At 36.3% G+C, this 24,174-nt stretch overlaps 1 protein-coding gene across 1 annotated transcript in view; it reads left to right on the forward strand.

The window, feature by feature from the left end:
• USH2A (usherin) overlaps positions 1–24,174 on the forward strand; it is a 390,408-nt gene that overhangs the window by 58,862 nt on the left and 307,372 nt on the right. The window contains exons 11-14 of the mRNA XM_056357449.1: positions 7,457–7,652; positions 10,913–11,554; positions 17,184–17,367; positions 22,512–22,675. Coding sequence (XP_056213424.1) covers positions 7,457–7,652; positions 10,913–11,554; positions 17,184–17,367; positions 22,512–22,675 — 1,186 coding nt within the window. The remainder of the gene's footprint in view (positions 1–7,456; positions 7,653–10,912; positions 11,555–17,183; positions 17,368–22,511; positions 22,676–24,174) is intronic.

The following is a 24,174-nucleotide window of genomic DNA, read 5'->3' on the forward strand; positions in this document are numbered from 1 at the left end:
CTGAGAATACTCCCAGGTATTCGGTGGTCAGACCATTAACCTATGTGTGTGAGCCAGCACACCTTACAGTTCTCATTTCCTAAACTGAGGGAAAGGAAAAGTTTTCAACTCCCTTGCTCCCATATCCTGCTTCCTGAGATTGCAGTCAACAGGATGCTGGGGTCCCTGCCAGGTTTGCATCGAGTAAGACAGTAGTGAGAAATTTATGATTAGTGCAACTGCAAAAGGATTATTTTTTTTTGTCAGGTGTTCTGGGCTTCAAAAATAAGTTGGCTTTCGTAAAAGAAACTTAGAAACTGCCAGCTTCGGAGGTTTTTTATTTACATCAAGCTACATCTCATATTTATTCTCCAGAATTGGAGATACTTTGATTACATTTCTGGCAATATGTATCTTCTATTACAGATACCAAAAAATAGCTATCTGAAATTACAGGGATATCCAAGGAGAAAAAGATGGTTTTAAACTTCAAAATGGTTTAGGCCAGCTAATTTTTTCCCCAGCAAATTCCATTTTATACTTTATGAATACATACAGTCAAAAGTTCTTAAGTAGGCAGACGATATATTTATGAGACCGTGATTTGTACGTGTTTAATATCTACTAGATGAACTCTATGGCTAAATAGTTGCTGTACAATAGACAATAATTAAGGCAATTCTTTGAAATACGTCACCCTTTGTCCTGGATACTGAAATGTCTTCTGAAACCCTTATATCAATTTCATAACTGGACATCGGGAGGGTTCATGAACAGGCTCCACTTTGAATTTGTGATTCTAGGTGTGATGAGTTTGTGTCCCCCGATTAAAGACTGGCATCACTACAGTCTAAAGCAGTGTGAACTGCTCAGTATATCTAAAATTCAGAAATCTTAAGCAGTCTGCTTCCTGATTAAGGACGGTGCTGCTATAGCTGTGATTTGTGCAGGAGGAAATTGCTTGCATACTTTTTATAAGTTTACATTCGAGGATATGGGGCGACTGTGTATTTCATACGTAAATTATAAATGACACAAGGGATATATGCCAACTCAGCATCGGCGATTTTCTGTATCAAATAACAATTGTAATTATGAGGTCTCAGGATACACCACCACTTGGTAGCAATCCTCAGCTAGACTCACTTCTGTAGTGAACAATCTAGACAGATATTTTCCATAAGTGATTTACTACCAAGGTAGTCATGTTAATAGACTATTTCCATCCGCTTACTGTTTGGGTCAGAACCAGGCCTCTCAGGCATAAGCAACAGGAGAACAGATTGCTTTCTGCTCTTCTATAACCAGCATAATTAAAGTTTATTTCTTCACATGGCAGATAGCATTTGGATTGGGGGAAGGTTCAGTAATATCTCCAGTGCCCAAATGGTGAAAATCCTGGTTAACGAAACCTTTCAATATTAATTGCTATCGGTATTCGCAATGATACTGTTGTTTCCAGAGTTAAGGTGGACTTACAGAAATAGTAATAAGAGCAACCACTTGGCTTCATAATTCATTTGGATTTTTATGTAGTTATAGAAATAGTTTGTTCTACCCATTTTGATGCAGATTTCCATATTATAACCTATTAGTCCACCTACTTCTGCAGTATTGTAAACATTTTTGAGCTTGTACAATTTTTTTTGTGATAGGATCCATTGCCAGGCATTTCACAATGCTGCTGGATTATTTTGGTGCTTCTCTGTCCATACAGAGAAAGTAAAGATATTATTTTTCTTTATTTCCTGTCTTTTAAAACCAAATTTGCCCCAAATTAAGCCCAATTATTAGTTTCTTTCCTAACTTCATGCGGTAACCAGTTTTCACATGAACTTGAGCGTGCGTATATACCTTAATTTTGATTTTCTCTTTTAGCTAAAATTCTAGTTCTTTAAAATTAGTTTATTGCTCTTTACAGTACATTTTCTAGTTTTTGTGTTGTACCTTTCAAATATTTAAGCCGAAGCCTTACCTTTCCTTCTCATGTCTTAAATATGAGAATCCTCTTTAGTACATTGCAGAATGCAATTTATCTTTCCTGGAGCAGTATCATATTGTTCACAATTTATTTGTGATGGCCCAATATCACTCCCAGGTTGTTTTCCACATTACTGTTTCTTCACAATTTTTCTTTATTTCACATTTGATTGATGTTTCCTTGTTGCGTTATGTTTTGAACTTCTGCATTTACTTCACCTTTCCTGAGTTTAGAATGTTTGCACAAAGAGTAAAAGTGGTGTTGAAAATCAGCCCACTGCAGGTGATGCCAGCACAGCAGTGCCCACCCTGACCCGGCCAGTCCCACAGCATCAAGACGTGGCCAAGTGCTCATAACGGGGTCCACTGAGAACCCCAGCCAAGGCAAAGTGATAAATGGGGGTCCATCCAGGAAGGCCAGTCTGGAGCCAGCAGGAGATGAGGATGGAGATGTGGCTGCAGCTGAAGTCCCCTACAGGAGGCAGGGGACAGGCACAACTGCAGCACAGCCCATGCACGGTGCAGATGCCCAAGCTCGAGCTTATCTGGAGCTCCTGGGCTGTGGGCAGAGGGTGTGAGTGGATGCCCCAGGTGAGCCTGCTGAGGGCCATTCAGGCTGGTTGGTGTCCTCAGGGTCATGATGGTGCTGCCTGTGCATCCTGAGCTGGGGTGAGCTGCGAGTCTTGCAAGCGCATTCTCTCCTGAGTCTGCCACTGAAAATACTGCAGAGCTTAGCATCCAGGGCAGGCAATTACAAAATCCTACTAACCTTCCCAGTTTTGCAAGTAGTTTTACCTACTTTTTTCCCCCTCCACGTACTAGTTTTATCTGGAGCATATTTCTCAACTTTTTTCCTCTAAAATTCTGCACAGCTGCTTGAGGTGTATGCAGTATACAGCTGTGTAATATGGGGTGCATTACATTGGCATATTTCCCTTAGCTGATATTCATATCTTTTGTAATTCCATGCTTACTATAGAAGGCAGGGTTAAAGTGGAGTTATAGAATTGAATTTATTCTGTATTTTGGCAGCTAAATTTCAGTAGATATCTCCAGCTTGATGTCTTATATTGGCAGGAAATTGCTGAGTAAGCAGAATGGAAAGATTTCTACTCACATGGAGAATACAGAAACAAAATAGTCATTTGTAAATACAGTCAGAGGCTCCTTTTTGTCTTGGCTATGGAATCTTTTCTGCATGACTTTTTTTCACAAGACTTTGAAATCTGTGTTATGGCAGAATGTCAGTGGATTATTTAGACATCCTCTACTCAGGTACATAGAAACATATTTTCACATCTATTAAGAAGTAACCTGATAAGCTTCCCTCTCTAACAAAAACTTTGGTTTTCTATAACTTCTTCTCACTTAGGTTCTTTTTAGAACCAGGAAACCAGTTGCCACTTGTTTTGATCACAGATGGAAAACACTTTTCTATGTGACAGAAATGTAGGAGGAAATTTATCTAGGGAGATCTCCAAATGCTTTCACTGGCTGGTTCCTGGAGAAACTTTTTGTATTCCACAGCTGGGCAGATATTTCTCCCTCATTCTGAAGAGTTGTCTGTATTCTTCTGGTATCATTTTTTACCCTATTCAGACAAAGTATGGAGGCATACGTTTTCTGCAGCTGTGAATGGGATGAAAATTACTGCTTCTTGTAATAGCTTGACACTTAAAACTGAGGAAGGTGCTGGTGCTCTGTGCTTCTCTTAGCACTCGGTAATCTACACATTTCACTTGTTGCATCAGGAAATGGCTACCAGCTGCTCATGATTAGACTTGGGTTTCCATGTATGTATGATAAGAACAGCCATACTGGGTGAAATGATGCTTTCATCTAGCATAGTGTCCTCCCTAAGAGTTACCAGGAGCTGGTGTGAGAAACATGATCCTTCTGCGATATCATTTTGTAAATTCCAGTTGTTTATGGGTTTGGGACCACCTGAAATAAACTCAGGGGTTTCATCTGAGATGTGATGTTTGGTGTCCACATATGGAATTAATCTAACTTATTTTTTAATGCACTTCATAAAAAAGTGTATTTTTCATTATTTTAAATTTGCTTTCTGATCACTTCTTGGGTGTCCTCTCTTTCTTGTATTGTGAGAAATAATGAATATTCATTCTGTAAGCCATTCATGATTTTATAGACATGTATTCCCTTCATCTTAGTCATCTTTCTAAAGTGAAGTGGCTTATTTTTTAGTCTCCTTTTGTTTCTACCTTTGCTTATTCTACTCACTATGCAACCTTTTATTTTAGAGAGGTTAACCAGATACACAAGTTGTGCAAAATGTTGATACACAGTGGATTTTTATGACAGAATGACATTTTCTGTATAATTTTCAGTTCTTCTCCTAATAATTCCAGTATTCCTACTGCCTGTTTAGTTGCCCCAGAGTATTCAAATGATTTTTAGGGGAATAGAGCATCTCTAACAGCTTCTTTCTTGAGTGATAGTAACTAATTTTGGACTCATCGCTGTCTACTTGTAGGCAGCATTGGTTTTCCCCAGATGTTAATTTTGTACTTGATGTAGAAATTAATTTGATATTTTGATCATCTGTTTGGTTCAGTGTATATGATACTTCCAGATGTTGCTGACTTAAAGAAAAGCAGTATAATCATGAAGCATGATTTTTCTTTGCAAATAAAGGTACCAATCCTTTCCCATATATCAAACTCATGTTTTCATTTCTGTTAATTCATGCTGTACAAAGACTACTAGTTTGTAGTTCTCAGAAGCTTTGTTACAGCCTTTTAAGGAATTTAATGTAACTTGTGTAATTTTATTCCTCTTTTGCTGAGGTTGATGTAAGCAATTAATAACTCAGTAATTTTTATATTTCAATTCATCTACAACTCTTGACTCGTGTAGTCGCTTTTCATCAATTAGATTTTGCTTCTGATACTTTGGTTTGAGACTAGTCTTGAAAATCATTCCTAATATAGAATGGTAACATATCTTTCGTAGTGAACAGCTGTGAAATACTTTCTTTGCAATCTCTGTTGTGGTTCTGTCTTTCCTGAATGCCGCACAGATTCATAGAAGCATTAGCTGGTCATCTCCTCCATCTCAAAGCAGGATTGTTGTCAGTGCTAGATCCATCTGTGCTAGATCCAGTCATGATTTTGTCTAGATGAGTCTTGGTATCTTGGGGATGGAGATTCCACATCCTTTCTGGGCAACCTCTCAGTGATGCTGCACTCCCTTCTTAGTGAAAGGTTCTGATGTCCAACTGGAAACTGCTAATCATAGCACTTAAATATTTGTTTCCCTCACTGATTCTCTGGTATCTTCCATTATTTCTGACATTTGAAAAATATTCTTTTTTACTTCATGCCTTAAGCATGTTGCTTGTTAAAAGCGGATTTTTGTATTGCCATATCCTAGTTTTAAAATTTGTTGGTGGTTACTCTCTCTTATTTAACTTCTTTATTTTGATCTGATTTCCACTTTCTGAAGACAACTTTCTGCATGTAATACTTTCCTACATGCAGTAGCTTTTGGAGTAACTTTTTAAAGTTTTTTTTGGGTATGAGTTATATGTTTGAGTGCTAATGAGGTATTTATAGAATACTAGCTATTGTGTAATCCGAGCATGCTATGATCACTAAAAGAAAATGTTTCTTTTACAGTTGTGTATTAAGCTAGGTATTTTTCTTCATTTAGGATTAAACTCAGAGTTGCTTTTTGCATGTGAGTTCTCAGATGAATGGCTGAGATGCATGACTGGGTCTCTTACAACAAAATATATGGCTAGATCAAATCTGGTCTAAAAGGGAATAACTTGAAAATCCTTGTTGCTGTGTTTTCTGCTGTTGTGGTCTCTTAACTCTTACCTTTTTGTACTTGCTGTTGTCTGGACTTTTATAAAATATTGTTTTCTTGCCTTTTTAATATCTTCACCTTCCTGAAAAATGTGACTGGTACCATCAGTAGATGATCTTTGTCACAAATGCATGTTGAAGAGGTTTTATTGGACTACAGAATCCTTTTATCAGGAAGGGGTAGGAATACATGCTTCTTTAACTTTCATTCAGTGTTTTCTACACTAAGAATTTCCTATTAGATGTTGAAATACTCTGTCTTGTATTAATAAAGCTTAGAGCTTCATTGTAGATTGGAGGGTGTGATAATAATGTTTAAGGGGAATTCTCAAGTGCCTTTGTCTCTAACGCCACAGGACCCTCCTGTTGTTTTAGCTTTGCTTTATTCATAGGTTTAAAATGAAAAAGAGAACTGTTAAGAGAAATTTTTGTTCTGGTAGCTAATTAAAAGCAAAGTTCATTGAACTACAAGCAAAGTACATTGCACTATAGCTGTTGCTGTTGTAGATGAATAACTGGTTTTGAATCACTGTACTTTTTCATATTTGTAAATATTTGCACTGAAAAAATACAATGACCCAAAAAATTTCTTATAACGTAAAAATTGTTTGCTGCCATCTCTGCACTCCCTAGTACACTGGGGTTAGAAAAGTTACTCTTTTTTTCCTTGATTATGAATCCTGAACCTTTTACTAGTTCACATGTCCTGCATGTCTGCGTTGCTTTGGCACCCTGTTCTCTCTGTGTGGTGTATTGACTGATGTCTTCCATTCTTTTCCCCATCCTTGTGCCATTGTGCTTTCCCTATCGTCAGTTCGCCCACCATATTGGAAAGTGATGAATATAGAGATTGTTTTGGTTGTTTTTTTTCTGGCTATTAGAGGTTTGAAATGGAGATGGCTTTTCAGGAGCCCTTTAGTCTTGCACAAGATGTGAGACGTACTCCCAGATCATGGCCCAGGCATAACAAAGGATGCTTCAGCTCCTTCCAAATAGCAATGCCACCCATTTAGGGAGTAGGAGAGGGCCTTTATATCCCACCATTGAAGTGGAACACTTGGATCCCAGCTGAACCAAGAAAAGAGGGAGAGAGTTTCAGATCCTGAGCTGTTGGGTCACATCTTTCTGTAAAGCAAGAGAAAATTTACCTTGGATGAGTGATCAGAAAGGAAATCTTTCAATTTTCTTTCATTCTTATTCAACTAACATTTTCAATAAAAGAAATAAGCATATGGTCTGAACAAAAAAAAAAAATTCAAAATTGACCTTTAAACATAATACAGTATTCTGTATTAACTGTGATTCAAAAAAATACCATTTGTTTTAATAGACGTCATTACTTATACAGTAAAATTTTGTAATTATTCTTTGCAGTTTTCTCTGTCTGAATGGTAGACATTGCCACATTTGGTCAAGTCTTTTTTCCTTCTGTTTTGAATGAACAGGACTTTTACACTCTATTTAAAAATTGAATAGTTACACTCTGTTTAATATTTCCTTTTTTTCTCTCAACAAATTAAAAAAGTATATGTTACACAGGCTTATTTTTTCCTTCCATTTAAAGTTTTTTCCTCCCCAACTCATACTCCCATTCTTGTTGCTAATGAATGTATCATCTAAAAATAGATATGTTCATTATTTTATAATATTTTGTATCTTTCTAGATTGGAGGCCAGTGTAATTGTAAGAGACATGTGTCTGGCAGACAATGCAATCAGTGCCAGGAAGGATTCTACAATCTGCAACAGTCAAACCCTGATGGCTGCAGTCCCTGTAACTGTAATACCTCTGGGACAGTCGATGGAGATATTACCTGTCACCAAAATTCAGGCCAGTGCAAGTGCAAAGCGAATGTTATTGGTATGTGTAATGCAAGAGTTTGGAGCCATTTTTCTTGTTTTCTCTGGAAATAACACACACTTGATTTCTAAATGAGAAGTATAGCAAACTTCTTTGCTGAAGGCAGTTTATAAAAATGAATGAAATTAACTGTTGAAAAATTATTAATTTAATAATTCTATCAAACTACAGCTTGAAGCTTAGTTTAATCAACCCTTTAGAAGTTTCTTTATGGCATAGCTCCATTAGCTTACATAGTTCCATACTAATAAGTCACAGAAATAATGTAATTTGCTTACTGCATAGATGTTTCTTTTAGGAAATTAACACTTTTTCAAAATGTTTTATACTTAATGAGTTCTAAGCAAATCGTTTCCATGCTAGTTTTCTTAATAGACCAAAATAAATGGATTTTTTTCTCAAAATATTCTGTGCTACAGGGTCCTTTGTGATAAATCTATCCATTTTTTTTCTATTATATTTCTTTGAACTGTTCCTATGAAATGCAAAATAAGTCAACATAATTCCACAGATCATGTACATAGCTAGGGTTAGTTATCAAGGGCCACATAATTTTAATTTTGTAATTCAATGCCAAACTGATTATAATAAACTGCTACCTTCTGTGTTATTTATCATTTTTTTACAAGACGTGCTTTTTTGTTTGTTACTCCCACAGGTATTTTTCAGAAATTAGATTTGATTATAGCAATTTATTACTTCCAGCATATTTGAGGGGAGCCACAGCCACATAAGGACAAAATTTATCAAGTGCCCAAAATACACAGTATATATAATACACTTTGAAATGTTGATGTATGGGAATATTATGCAAGGAGAATTTCCTGATAAAGTGAGCCTTGCATGGTAACTGTACATGTCTTGGGCTATACATGTTTCCAAAAAAGAAAAAGAGAGGTCCTTTTTTGCTTTGTTATTAACACAGTTAGTAATCTGTTTTTTTTCTTTAGCTAAACATGATTGTGGATTGTATTTAGTGTTCAATACGTTAATTTATGACTCACTGACTTATGAATAGTGACTTATTTACAATATTCTGAGTCTTTGTTTCTTCCTTCTCCCAATTTCCAAAAGGTACTACAAAATAACAACAAATAATGAAAATAACTCTAAACAGACATAAGCCTGAACAGTTTCTGTCCTTTCCTGTGCAATACCAAGTACCTATGTTTACTATACGATCAAAAAGGGTGTCAAGAGTAAAAAAAAACAACCTCTGTGCATCTTAAGCCCGCTTTCTAAGTTCCACAAAAAAGACTTCAGAGCATTCTTAATTATATATTCTTTGCCTACATTTCACATTTGCCTCTATGAAAACCTTTCTTAACTCAGTGGAAGCTTGGTATACCCAAAATGCAGAGTCTGGTTCTCATGTATTTGTCTACATAATATTTTAAATATTCTCTCCCTTTGATGAATATGGTAAGATTTATTTTTACTTCCCCTGAAATGGTAATACAAAACCCATGTAAATCTATGCTTTCTGCAAATTTATCTGTAACAATGGTGGGGGGCAGTAGTTATGCAAGTGTGTGTTTGCAGGATAAAGACCTAATTCTTTCCAGACTGGATTCCCTTTTTTGTTTTCCAAACCAATCGTAAATAAGCTTCTGTATGTTGGAACGTGTGCAGCGAAATTTAACAAAGAGCCTTCCTCTTTGGATTTCTAAATTGGTTTTAAGAGCAGTCTGTCTATTGCCATTTTATCTATTTAAACAAACAGGATAACAGAAAAATGCAACTATGGACTGCAGTGTTATGAAACATGAACTGTTAGAGTTAACACAACTGTTAAATCTTACTAATGATTCTATCACCAGTAAAATACATTAGCACCAATAATTTTATTAAAGTAGGTCATTCATCTAGAATAAAAAGGTAGAAGAATGTGAATTAAATGCCAAACGTGCTAACTCCCCTGTACTTGTTAACATTGAATGTGATGCCCTGTAGGCCTTCCTCAGTATCGTTAGGAATAGATTACCTGTCAGGAATATGTATGGCATATTCAAATAAGCACTGCGCATATTTTTAAAACTGATATGATATGAATCCATGTAGACCAATTTTAATAGTTCAAAATGAGTCATAATTCTTGTTAACAATACAGTTATTTTTAAAATTTGCAGCAATAGTGGTCCTTTTTTATTTTCCTTATTGAAATTAAATGATATGCCTTAGGTGAGTCATTCATCACTGTTAAAGGAACTTGCCTTCTGTTGGAGTTTTTGAGTTTTTATTCGTATGTATAATGCATTTCCTACCATTTTTAGTTTTATTTTTCTACATGTAAGTTGCTAGATGTATTTTTATATGGATTAGTATTTTTTAAAAAAATGACAGTATTTTGCTAGAATGTTGTATTTACATTTTTCTATGTGCAACAATTAAGTGATGGCTGCATAGTGAAGGATTTTCCTGTTGCAAGGGAAAATACATAACTGAATTTGCATTTTTCATATAATAATCTGGTTTGCTTTCTTGTAATGTACATTTTATAAACTAAAATACAAATGCCATCCCTTGGGGCAGGGATAAAAACGAGCGATGACTTTGAAAGCAAAGCTAATAAAACTATAGGATAAAGCATGAAGAAAACAGTTTAGATTTTAATGTACTGCGGGAGTTAACTAAATAATACATTTAGATAAAAATATTTCATTTTGGATTATGGAAAACATTTTCTGCTTTCAGTAAGGGCTAACAATAAACACTAACATAAATGTAATCAATGTTAAACCTGAAGTACAGTATTAAGTAAATCGTTCATCGTAATTAGTCTAACCTGTGTTGTCCTAGAGTATATTTGAGTTTTTTTAATACAATATATAAATCTGTTATCAGAACAGATTGAGACCACAGTGCAATTCCCTGTATATTGCATTTCTACAATATAGGGTGAAGAGTTCACGTAAGCATTGATTGTGCAACAGGTGCTGTTCTGGGGGACAAAGAGATTAATTCTGGTTTGTCTTAGAAATGTTACAAAGAATCTCTTGCAGAGGTGTCTTAAATTGTATTGAGAAGTCAGCAGAAACGCATCGCTTCTGAAACAAATTGGAAAAGTAAACAGATTTTTGGGATGCCACTGTTACTCAATTGATTTGTGCAGCCCTGTCATTCCTGTTAATTATGCTGGTGAAGAGTATTAGTCCTTCCCTTTCTCTTTTCTCCCCCCAAGTGCAGTACACTTACCCTTCTTTAAAACTGAAATTAATAGCTTTTCAGCTTTTCTTTATTAACACCTTTTCTCTTTCCAGGTCTTAGGTGTGATAGTTGCAATTTTGGATTTAAAGCTCTCAGATATTCTAATGAAGATGGATGTGAGCCTTGTTGGTGCAACAGCCATGGCTCAGTGAACCAATTCTGTAACCCTCTTTCTGGGCAGTGCAATTGTAAAGAACGAGTGAAAGGGCTTCGCTGTGACACCTGCATGGACAACTTCTATGGGCTGGATGTAACTGGCTGTAAGGCTTGTGAATGTAATGTTGCAGGGTCGTTTTCTGGAACTGTGTGCGATGCGAAGACAGGGCAATGTGCATGTAAACCAAATATTGGAGGAAGACAATGTGATGAATGCCTAGATGGCTACCACAAAGTACAGGAAAATCATTCCTTCGTTTGTCTGCCGTGTAACTGTGATAAGGCAGGTACAGTAAATGGCTCTCTGCTTTGTGACAAATTGACAGGACAGTGTCCTTGCAAAGCTGGTGTAACTGGCCTTCGGTGCAATCAGTGCATGCTTCATACGTACAACCTCAGCAGGAGCAACCTCCTCGGCTGCCAGCGTTGTGACTGTGACGCTCTGGGCACATTGGCAGGAACAGTTTGTGACCATGTTTCTGGACAGTGTGTCTGTTTGCCTCAGCGTCAGGGGAGAAGGTGTAATGAGTGTAAACCAGGTAAGGAATTTGGAAGACAATCTATTTGATGTAGTAAGTTTTGCTTTGTTTGATATCATCATAGTTCCTACAGTTTTTAATATGTGTTTAGAGAGCTTCATGCCTGACATGTCTCTGACTTATTATTCTTCCGTTTCTTCTTGTGTGAGCAAGAAGGAAGTATTAAACATCCTGACTGCCATCAAATATTTATTGTATTGCCAGAGATTGTATAATCTGTGTTATTACTGCAGTTTCAACATGCCCCAAATAAGCTTAGACTAGTTCTTGTAGGTATCAAGAAAATACACAAATCACCATGGCCTGTTCACTGCATAAAAGGTAAACTGGCATAGTTTGATGAACAGCAGCTATCCTTGTAATGAAAAATGTGGATTTGGAAGGTGGAGTGCAAGCTGTTCAGGAATGACACTTCAAGCATAAAGCTGAACATGGTGAGGGGCACAGGGGTGGTTGCTTAAACTTTGATGAGGCTGGCAAACATGCCACTCTAAAAACATTCACCTGCCTTGCTGTGTTGAGGATGTGCTGGCTTTCACAAGGACTAATTACAGCTTGGCCCTACAAGTAGGTGATACTGCAGTTCCTACATATCAGTATAAAATCTTGAACCATATTACTGTAAACAGTTTAAATATTCGTTGTAAGTAGGAAGCTCTGTAGTTATATCTTAATGCTTTTCTTTTAAAAAGTAGGTGGGTAAAATGAAACTATAGGTAATATTAACCTACCCTTATAATAATATTAAACAGATAGATTTAGTTCAAGTTAAATACATATGCAATTTATTAAAGTAGCAGGTCACATTAAGAGGTACATTATAGCACCATTGGTTTTAATATGCCATTCAATAATTTGAACAGAGGTTAAAAAAGCTGCTTAACCTCCATTAAGTATTTTTAAAAATACTTTCATTTAAATTATTTTAGGTACATATACTAATAAATAAGGCAGCGTTCTGTTTTTCTTAGTTCCTCCTCCAGTGCTATTTGACCTGGTAACCCTCTACAGCAGCCACTTAATCAGTGATCGGCAGAGGAGTGATGTCAAGGCTTCCAGAGTCAGTGACCGCCCTTGTCCTTGAAAAAGAAAGGCCAGGGTTTATGCAGAACTAAATGGTTTAAAAAGGTTTAATTGATAGTATGAACAGACTGGTTTGTAGAAAAGCTTACATGGCACTCAGAGGAATACTTCTGCAATGGTTCCTGTTAAAAAAAAAAAAAAAATATTCTAAGTAGTAAGTATAAACATTTATGTGCTAAACATTGAGCTCTGGCAAGTGAAAGTGTAAATCCTTATTGCAAAGGTGTTGTATTGCTCTTAGTGTAATCGAGTGTTCTACGGTATTTTCACTGACGTTGTAGTGTTGGTCCCAGTGTGAGCTCTTTTAGACATTTTTTAATATATCTAGATTTTATAGAAATATTTTTTGTTAGTATATTCCAAAGGACAGTTTTCTATAAAACAGGGGTGAGTAAAACCTGCTAGTAATACTGGTATTAAGTTGAAGTATGGAAAGTTTAACTGGTTTTAACTAATCTAAACAGGTCCCATGGCTTTGCCTTGGGACAAAGATAAGAAAACATACTCCAAGTATATATGAAGCCAGCATAGGCCTAATTAAAAGCACACAATTAACTAGTTAAAACTGGCAGCCCTAAAAACACCCTGAGGATTTCTCAGGCTATCGGGACATTTCAACTCTGTGGTCACACTTTCCTCAGTGGAATACAAGTCATGTCTCTCTTTTTTTTTTTTTTTTTTCCTTCCCCCAATTCTGTGTAATTTTAAGTCTGTTATAGTTAGCTGTATTTAAAATAACATCCTACTGTAGCATATCTTCTGTGTGCTTTAATAAAATCTGAAAGATTTCCAAAAGTTACCATAATCTTAATACAGGAAGTGTTGCCAACGGAGAAAAATTCAAACTGGATGTAACTTTGGGAAATTATTTTATCATGCGATTCAAAAAAAAAAATCCAAATGACACTTTCTGGAGAATTCAGCCATGTGTTTCATCTGTTAGGCTGTACCCATGACCTGCTGTCTTCCAGTTTGTTCTTATATAACTTACCTTTTTGCTAGGTTTTTGTACATTCATGTACAACTCATGGTGTATGCAGAAAGGAACACTTGATTCTAACATGAAACCAAACAAAAGAGTAGTTTCCCCTTGTGTATAGGCTTTGAGATGTCCTAGGTTGCGGTTGTAGAAAACAGATCTTTACAGCCCCCAAATAGTTGTGAACGGTTTGTTACTGCCTCATTCTGGGACTGTGTTGCCACACCAACCGGGATTTGTGCCATCCAAATCCTGTTCAACACAGGTCTTGGATCCTGTCACGAAAGCAGCAAATCCGTTATAAAAAAAAAAAAAAAAAAAAGAAAAAAGAAAGGTATTTTTAAGTTCCTAACTCAGTGACTACACCTTTTCATGGAGCGGGAGCGGTACATAGTATGGCAAAGCTGTAGCATGTAGGATGTGTGGCTGGGCATCAATGCTGAGGTTTTGTGTATGGCTTACCTCTCCTCTTGGCCAGAAGAACATGAGGTATGTTGTGACAACTTTGTCGGTGTTAAACTGCACTTTGAAGCAGGGATTGTGGTTAAGAAATGAGCATTGCCATCGGAGTTAGTAAGGATGTCAAAGTGCTAAAGAATTGTTCGGGTCTTCCTTTTCCATGAGATACACAGTGGGAGAAGTAAGAGTATGATTTAAAAAGGAAGCTGTATACTTTGCTATGACTTTCATTCTTCCTTTTGAAGAGTATATTTGATTGACAAATGTGATCAGTTATGGTTGAAGTGAAAAAAAATCTGAAAAAGAATAAGCATAATACTAGTTATATACGTAGATCTTGGAGAGATTTGCAGTGGCTGTCTTGAAATTGGAAATTGGCTCTATTATACAACAGTGGATCCTTCATAAAGCAACTTTTATGAGCCCTTCTAACCTTGCTGTAAATTAAGCTTGCATTAAGTTGTTTCTTACTCTTTCCTGCCAAATTCTAGGTGGTGGAAGTAAATAATAATAATGCTTACGACAAACAGTATGCATTTGTAATCCAGTGTCTCTTCTCTCTTTGTCTACATTTAATCATGGTAATTTACTTATAAATTAGTTGGGGGAAGGACCTCCTCCCATTTTCCTATCCCTCAATTTTACTGTAAAAAATTTTTACTTGTTATTTCTGAAAATAAAATAAAATATTGTGGTACTATCCAGAAACTCAGTTAAACTTTTAAAGCGTTTCTAAAAGATTATTATATATATAAAAAATTCCTACAAAATCCTTCACTGCTCCACAGCAGTTCAGGTGGTATGACATTAGAAGAGCCAAGTTGTGTTTAACATTAAGGTACAGCTTCTTTATAGTTGTGAATTTCACTGCTATGACAAAAATAATATATGCTGTAGTGATCAGTCCTGCTCACCTAAAATGATTTTTAGCTTCTAGAGATGTGCTTATTTACCCGCCATAGTCTTTCCTTAAACATTAGTTTCATGCAAAATTTCAGATGGACAAGCATTTGTTTTAGCCTGAGTGCTTATCATTTACTACAGCTATAAACTGGGGCCTGAAGAAGTGCTTTGACCTTCTGCAGGAGTCCAGGCTTGAAGTTGTTTCCCATCTTCTTGTTACGTTCTTTGAGTGGAGTCGTTCATTGTGCTCAAGAGTGACATTGCTGGGAAATGGTCTCCTCTATTTATGCACAGGATGGGCGCTGTACTGCACAGACAACTGCAGTATGAGATAATACATGCTGCCTCGCTAATAACTTCAAGCTATTCTGTCTCTGTGGTGGCTCAGTTCTGGGCCTCTCCGGAATAAAGTGCCAACAGCACGGTTTTTTATGATGCGAATGTATGTTAACTGGAGACTGATATCACTTCACTGTCCACTTGAGATTTATCTCGCTGAGGACCAGAGGCTAAACTTGAACAAAGATTTGAGCAGTAAAATTCTAATGTTTTCAATTTGTTTAGTTCCTCTGCTATTTGGATATGAGCTCACAGCGCATCACTGCTGCAAAGACAGAGAATACCACCCTAGGGGTGTATATATAAAGCTATCTCTTGTAACAAAAAAATAAATAATAAGGCCTTGGGTGATATGACAAGTTACAATACGATTTTGGGTTCTTTTATAATAAAGCAGGACATCAGGAAGTTATTGCACAACAGAAAAGATACGGTAACTGAGAACATGACTAAGAATATGATTGAACTTTATCTGGAGAGAGAGGAAAAGTGTCTGAGAACTCTGTGCAAATGCAGTGTATTTGAGTAATGGTTGAAATTCTTCTATTGAAGTTATGCAATAATAATTAGTGGTAACCAGCTGACAGAGATGGAAACTCCTATCAGTGGCCGTGTCTTAATATTTATGTTCAACGATAGGTACTTGTAGTTGACTAGTGCTAGCTAATACTGTCACCACCATAATTTGCAGAACTCTCATACTGTACCACTAAAATAAAAAAAAAAAAAAAAAAAAAGTGTGAGACCCGCAGTTAAATGGCTATTAATAATCAGGTAAAAATAGACAATTATTTTGGAAAGTGATGTATATTTCTTACTGATATGCTGTTACTTGAATTGTATTCTGGTCAGACATGTAGAAAAGAAATAATGAGAGTGGAATAAGACCATACATGGCAAAACAGATTATGCAAGTAGTACAGCATCATTAAAGAAATGTGTGTAAAAGCTCTTTTCTTTGGAATTTCAGGTGAGGCTGTGGATAACGGGTATGTTCTTCAATGACCATATTAGTGGTGTATAAACTCTAACTATATTTATCAATAATGTGTTAGAGACTTGCATAGATAAAGATTACTTGTGAGGACAATAGGATGAAAGATAGTATAGTAGAAGCATACCAAATACACTGTGGGGAAGATGAAGTGAATACTTCACTTTATAATTGGAAATAATACAGGAACAGAAGGACTGGATTCAGAATGAAAGTTTTTTAATAGCAGATAATTACTTTTTTTCATCAGTTTATTAGTTTCTGTAAAAGTGTTTGTGTGTGATACAAGCTCTATGTGAGGAGGTATAAAATACAAATTTCACATAGACCTGGGAATGCTCATCAGCTGTAGTTTTTCCTAAGAAACATCAACATGTTTCAGAGATTAAACCAGCCACTGGTTGAGAAAGAGTGAGACTTTTCTACAAAATGTGCATTTCTTGTATTTTGCAGCTGGCTGTTGTCAGAGATGAGATCCAAGACCAGAATGGACAAATGTCTGTTCTCTTACATTATTTTCTTTGTTTTTACTGCTTGTGGTACATTCATTACTACCTCTCATGTCCTTGGGTCTTTACTTTCTACACAGACATGTTAATGTGCTCCCCCTATTTTGCATTTGTTCTATCTAAAATAAAGTCTGAAGAGAGAGAATAAAAAATGGGCTTTGGCAACTGGAGGATGAATAATAGCTTTAAAAAGTGCCAATGAGAAGATTTAGCTCAGCTCGGCAGGATGACTATGTTGCTTTGAGTTGATGTGTGTTACCTAAGCTTTGGTTCTTTTCTTTCATCCCCAGTTATACACAAGTTAATAGTCTTACTGTGTGCAAAAAGCATATTGTCTGTTCTCAAAATCCCTTTCTCTTTCAGGTTTTTATTTTTCTCCATCCAGTATCACTGGCTGTCTACCATGCCTGTGCCACGCAGCTGGTTCAGTGAATCAAATCTGTGATAAACTAACCGGCCAGTGTATTTGCCAAGATGCCTCTGTAACAGGACAGACATGTGAACGTTGCAAAGAACTTTATTTTGGATTTGACTCTGTCACAGGGAGGTAAGTGGGTTGTTTGGGGTTTTTTGTTTGTTTATTTTTTTGTTTTTTTGTTTTTTTAATGGATCACTTACAACCTCATTACATTTTTCACATAGTAGCTCATTTGAAGGTTTGGTGACAATGAAAAGAGGTGCTCTAGTTGCATTAATCCTTCTTTGAATTCATGTGTGCACTCTGATTTGTGTGGTATGTTATACAACCCTCTGTGCTCCCAAGAGCTGAAGGAAATAGTTTTGCCACAGATTTAGGTAGAAACAACACGAAAGCTGTATAATGCTAATGCTGTCAAATGTTATAGCTATTTGGTAATTGTTTCTTATGTTTCCTTTGCATCTTCAGTAAGGTGTGTTGGTTTCTGAGGTGTTAATCATTGACTATTAAAATGCAGGCTTTGTGCCATTCTTATAACCAGTGAATGTTTTTGAAGATCTCAGGGAGATATTTTAATGGAAAAAAAAATATGTAAAAAGATATCCCTGCCTGTCCCAATTTCTTTTAGCACCAGCATAGAAATACAGCACCATTCCTCTTAAAAATCTGTTCTTCTAAAAGGTGAATTCTTTTCCAGGATTTAGTTATGTGCCACAGGGTAAATTGTTTATCTAATGTAGCCTGAGGCCTGTAGGTGCACTGAAATTACATGGATGTATTCCCTGGAATGTAAGGGGGAAACGTATCTATAGGTAGTGCATTGTTATTCCAACTATTGCTCTGTCTTTCTTCTCCAAGATCATCTTTCTTGCTTAATCCTCACAATATCAATTTCCTTTTAAATACTGTCCAGCAAGATTGCACTGCTCTAATGCTATCACATTTTCATGCAGACTGATGGTGTTAAATTGTTTTGTTATATTTAATATTTTTGCCTTAAAAAAACCCAACAAACCAACACACAGGCAGAAGCAAAATCTGTACAACATTCCCCTCCCTGTGTTCCTTTCCCCCAGCCACTGTGGAGTAGGCATGCTTTTAGGCAGTGATTATCAGTGTCGTCTTGCATATATTTGACATTATCCTGCAGATTTTTCACTTTAACTTTTATGTTACTGTCACTCATTAGGAGATTTTCGAGATTATTTTTTACTGTTGCGGGTCACAGAGGCATCTGCTAATGGACATAAAGTAATTTGTAGGAATAAGGACTTCCTATTTTCACTTCCTGTCATTTCTAATGGTAAGGGATAAAATCTGTGTAATATTAAAGTTCCCTTTTAAATAAATTTTCCTTATTATTAATGTGGTTTTTTTTTTTTTAGTTACTTGGAATAGAGTTTGTTTGCCCTACCCCCACCTTAGTTTTAGCAGGTGATGGAGAAGTTTGTGTCTCTGTGTTGAGCAATAGTTTTCCTGAATTAGATACTGGCCTTCAATTATCTGCGTTTTGAGCTGTATTCTGAAATTCAAAATGTGGAAATGTCTAGAATTATCTAGATCCTGATCTTATTGTAAAGATAGAAAGTTTTTACAGTTCTGGAATTTGAATCAGAGTTGGCTTTAATGCCTTAATGCTACTTAATCCTCATGACAGTATTGAAGACTGCTCTGGTAGTACATTAACATGATTAACTCATGTTGTATATGCTTGGCTTCCTTTTGGTTATCATCTACTTGGGCAATGTACCTCTGTTCCTGAGGCAGAAACGTTTATCCACTGAAAATGATAATCCAAGTCTTTATTTGCTAATCTATTTTAATCCATTTCTTTAACTGTTAATATCTTCTTAAAAAGAGCAATATGCTTTTTCTTTCTCTATAAAGTTGCAAAGTCATTTAAACCATCCTTGCTCTGAGGGCCTTTTAAGGACTCTGTGGTTACAGAATGGAAAGGGTGTGAGCTATCTGTAGGGGCAAAGATGTATCTGTCTTGGCACAATAGCAGAAAAAAAGCAAAAGTTGTGACGTACAAAGACTGTGAGGCTTTACAATTCTGCCCCTCTGAGGAATGTATATGTGAAGTAATTTATTCTGTGATATTTTTGAGATTAAACAGGAACTGCACATTTTTAAATGCATTTCATCTTATGAAGCAGGCTAATTTCCTTGGCAATTAAAGAATTAGAAATACTGAGTATTTGCAGTGGTCTGAACAGATCTGTAATGGTTGTGGGCATTGATACACGTTTGAAATGCTTTACCTCTGTATTGTTTACTGTAATGAACTGGTCAATGAACATCACAAATTGTTTATCTATATATATATATCTTGACAGATTACTGTTTATGAAATCCATTTAGCAAGTGAGGTTTTCCCATAAGGATGAAAAATGAAGATTTTAAACAGATTGCTGGAGAGGCTTTAACTGCACCTAGAGAGTCAATGTAATAAAGGTTTCTCTATATTAATATTACAAAAACCATTTATCCTCACAAAATCAATATTGCAATTCATCTTGGCCTGACGTTTCTCTTTCCACATTTTAAAAGTCTGTTTTCCTTGATTATATATAATTCTGTTTTAATAAAACTCAAATATATTTGACTCGGAGTGTCTTAAAGAAGTAGCATTTAACAAGAATGCTGAAAATATTTCTTACATGATTAAAAGTTTCAAAGAATTAGTTACTTTTAAAAAATTACTTAATGAATCCTTAATCCAGACTGAAAAAACATGAACTATGCATAAAAAAGTTTTAGTGTTCCGCCGTTTAAGAAAATGGTGCATATGATTACACAAATACAATGTGTAGTCCTGTGGAACAGGATACGATGACATGCATGTTGTTTGCAGGATCTGTGTAGGTGGAGGTAGGGAGTCTACACTTTTCTTAGAAGAAAATGCAACAAGCAGAAAGCAGCAGCTCCACCCTGCCAGGCGCTGAAACCTGTGACTGTGACTGTACGTGTATGTGAGTTTGATTGTCTCGTGTGTGAATGATAATGAAAACTGGAATGCTCAGGGGACCCTTATTCATAAGAGGTGCAGTAAGAGAAGCTTGTCTTTTACTTTTTATCTATTGAGACACTTCTGTTAACACTCCCCCCACCAACTAAATAGGTACTAAATATCATCGTGTAATGAAATTATGAAATAATAAAGTAAGATCTTACTGAGCAAATAATTCTGTCTTCATTTTTTCTGTAAGTAAACCGTGTTTTTTTTTTTACAGTCATGACATTTAAATAGTCTGAACAAAACCTCTGTTTGAAGGTGGATTTGGATGCACTGTCTACAGATGAAAAGACTTAATACAGTTTGAAAAAAATGCCCTTTTCTCTTGACTGTAAAAAAGAGCAAACTACAGTATAGTGGTTTCCAAGAGAGAATGTATTTTATTTATTCCCAAAAGGATATTAGTCCATAAAACAAATTTGCAGCTTATTTTGCAGCTTTAGCTTTTATCAGCCTTTTTAAGGGTGTTGAATGATTCCCCAGGAGATCACACAGCACCAGCTGCTGTGGAGTAAAGGAACTCTAATACAGAGAGCTCTGTGATGGGCAGAAAATGTATGTGAAGAGTTTTCTTAAACTTGTTTAAAAATCTGTCACATTTAATGTCTATTTCACTGATTATTGACCTGAATTTTAGTGTCCTAATGTGAAAACAGTTTCCACCCTCCCCTCCTTTCTCCCTTGCCTTAAAAAGCTGCTATCTAAACCACAACTGAACTCACTTTTCTTTCTGCCTTAAATGTAGATAGAAAGAGATAGACCAAGGTGATGGTGATGACTGGGAAAATGGCAAAGTAACTTATACAAAGGCACCACCACCACCTATTTCCTTGATCTGGTGAAACTGGCCAAGGAAAGATCAGCCAAATATAAATCATCAGCTCTTACCTAGCCTTAGGGTTAGCATAGCAAAGGGGACAGGGCATGACTGCCTCTCCCTTGGACTTCTCCGAGGTCTTTTTGCTGCTTCATCATCTTGAGACCTGGCATCTGGAGTAATTAAAGATTCCCTCAAGGCTGATGTTTCTTTTGCCTAAGAATTGGCTTTCCCAGTTCAGGGTAAGAGGAGTGTGGACTTCCCAGTATGTTTTTAACAGATGCTCTATACAGACCCACATTTTTCCCAGTCCATGTTTTTTCAAAACTCTCTTGGTCTGCAGCAATCAAAACATAGTGAAATTAGAATCTAAAGTACAAAATGTTATTTACCAGTGTAGGTTTTCTGTTCTGATTAATAATGGCAGTCTGTATTGCAATGGGTAGCCTAACAATATTTGCAGTAAGGAAAAAATTGCTTAACTTCTGAGATGTTCCAAGTCTTTGAATATTTGCATAATTTGACATTGGTATCCCTGCTATGAATGAATGTCAGTGGGGAAATAGTATATCAAGTGAAAAACAAGTTGAGGTTTCATATGCAAAAGGCAAAGCATAAATTAATCCTGAAAGTATTCTACTGATGCCAGAGAGATTTACAGAATTGAAATGTGTCATTTGTGTGATACTAATGCTTTTTTTTGTTCTTTTTAATTAAAAAACAATTTCACTTACACATTTAATTAAATATTCTTTCTAGTTATTTTCAGTTTTGTCCATCAGGCTGCAAAGAAAATGTGCTTTCTGTTACAGTAGTCATATTTCTACTGTTTTGTTTCCTTTCACTGTTTAAATCTGAGGGTTTTTTTCTCCCAATTTTTGTCTGTATTCATTCTCCTTTATTCGCAGCATGTTATTTTTTTCAAGTTGCCTTTGTGGACAAGAAATTATTAATTGATTTCTTCTGTAACAACAGCCTGGTTTCCTCTGTTTGAAGGTTGCGTATTTTGTGCAAAAAACTATGAAACCAGTTACATATGTATCACTGTACTCTACAGCTCTGCTAGGAAGGGTGTGTGACTAAGCATTGCAGGACTGAGTGCATAATGTGGTTATTACCAAACACTGTTACCCAATTTGTGTGCATAGATCAATATATTAAAAAAGCTCTTTAATTCTAAGCAGTTTTTATCTAAATTAAAATATTATTCTGGCATTGAGATGTTAATGATTATTTTTATAATGGGCACCTTTTTTGTGAGTTACTTTTTTTTTCTTTTTAATCAGGCTCATGTATTTTCTACTGTGTCTCAGACCACTGAACTGTTTATGATTTTTTTAATTTTGCTACCCAAGAATCTTTTAAACAAAACCCTACTGTGCTTAACTGAAGTGTTAATGTGTTTTGATCACTTCCTTGATTTGTTTTTGTTTATAGATGTCAGCACTGTAATTGTCATCCTGCAGGAGCCATTAGTGGGACTTGTCATCTTGTTACTGGACAGTGTTTTTGTAAACAATTTGTAACTGGCTTGAGATGTGACAACTGTGTTCCCGATGCTAGTAATTTGGATGTCCGCAACCTATTTGGCTGCAGTAAAAGTAAGTGGATATTGCATCTTAAAAGCATGTATTTCAAATTAATGGTTTTTTATTGATTTAGTGAGTATTAAATTAGGTCAGCATACTAAAACTGGGTTTGACATTACTCCTCCCACCCCACTCCCAATATCTGGTCCCTGAAGTTTGGTTGTTTTCCACTGTGAGCATCTTTAGGAGTGTTTTCTAGAGAGATGTACAGAATGCTTTGTGTCGTGCACACAGCTTACGCTTGCAGTCTAACCCAGGGGAGAAGTAATGGCCCGTAGTTCCCTTGCACTTCCCACCACGTTCTCTGCAGTGGCCAATGCAGAGTTCACCTCTTAGTCACAGGAATGCAGTGGTACTTGTGCAGCTGACAGCTTAGCCCCCTTTCCTGCCCCTGACAGGAAGCAGGAGGGCTTCCTTCAGAAGGTCCTGAAGAACCGAAGGTCTGTTGAAGACCTGCTCCTGGTGATTGGTTCAAAATCTTTCCTCCTGGGGCTTTTTTTCAGTAAGTTTTGGGAAATATGCCATGTGGTGTAACAGAGCATCCTAAATCAGCGTGTGTGAGGTGGGGCTAATGCTATGTTGAGGGTCAGATCTTGAGTTGTAACGAAACACATTGCAATGGCACATCTGCACTTCTGCCCTTGCAGTAAGCCTGGATACGAAGAGATGGCACAATTTCAGCCTTTGTATCATAATTAGTCAAAACTAAATGTTCAGATTTTCTCACCAGTGCACAGTCTGTAAGCTGGCAGGCACTACAAAGGAGGAGAGAAAAAAAATATGTTTAATAAGAAAAGGAAATTTTTAAGTTGTCTTCAGGTCAATATTCAGAAACAGGATTTGAAGACATCTTACCATGCAATGCCAAACTGTGTGGGAAGGAGCTCAGCTAGTTCTGAAAAAGTTATCTTACATTTTCGTGACATACCTTACTGCCATACGCAGTTAATAGCTCAGTCTTGGTAGTTACATAACGAGTGAACGAGTTACTCTGCAGATGCTAATTTGTTATTTCTGTCAGCAGGCCTAGTTAATAATGGCCACACTGGTTCTACTGTGAGAGTTAGCTCAGGTAGCCATGCGTAATGTAGTGACAGGGTTAGACGTTCCCAGTAATCTCTGCAGAATGTATCTGGATCCTCCTTCAACAAAATATTTGTGTATTCTGCATAGGTACTTATATGATCATCATTGTGAAATGTGCACACTATAGGTTTGCAAGCAGAGATGCACATGCACAAAGCGTTTGTTTACAAGGACAGATAGCTCTCCCGTTAATTCCAGTTTTTATTTCATTGTAAATTACTTGGAATTTCAAATAAAATGCATTGCAGAATGTATGGTGTTATAAATTGGATAGAACAAAGACTGATTTGTTTCCAGAGAAGAAACTTTTTTTCTCAAAGTTTGGAAGTGTTTAGTTTTGTTTTGTTTTTCTTCCGTACTCTTCTGTAAAAAGCATAGCATCTACTCGTTGTGCAGATAGTGGATTGGCTTGTTGTTTCTTTAAA

The sequence above is a fragment of the Falco biarmicus genome, chromosome 12 (assembly GCF_023638135.1).
Source record: "Falco biarmicus isolate bFalBia1 chromosome 12, bFalBia1.pri, whole genome shotgun sequence".
Taxonomy (NCBI): Eukaryota; Metazoa; Chordata; class Aves; order Falconiformes; family Falconidae; genus Falco; species Falco biarmicus.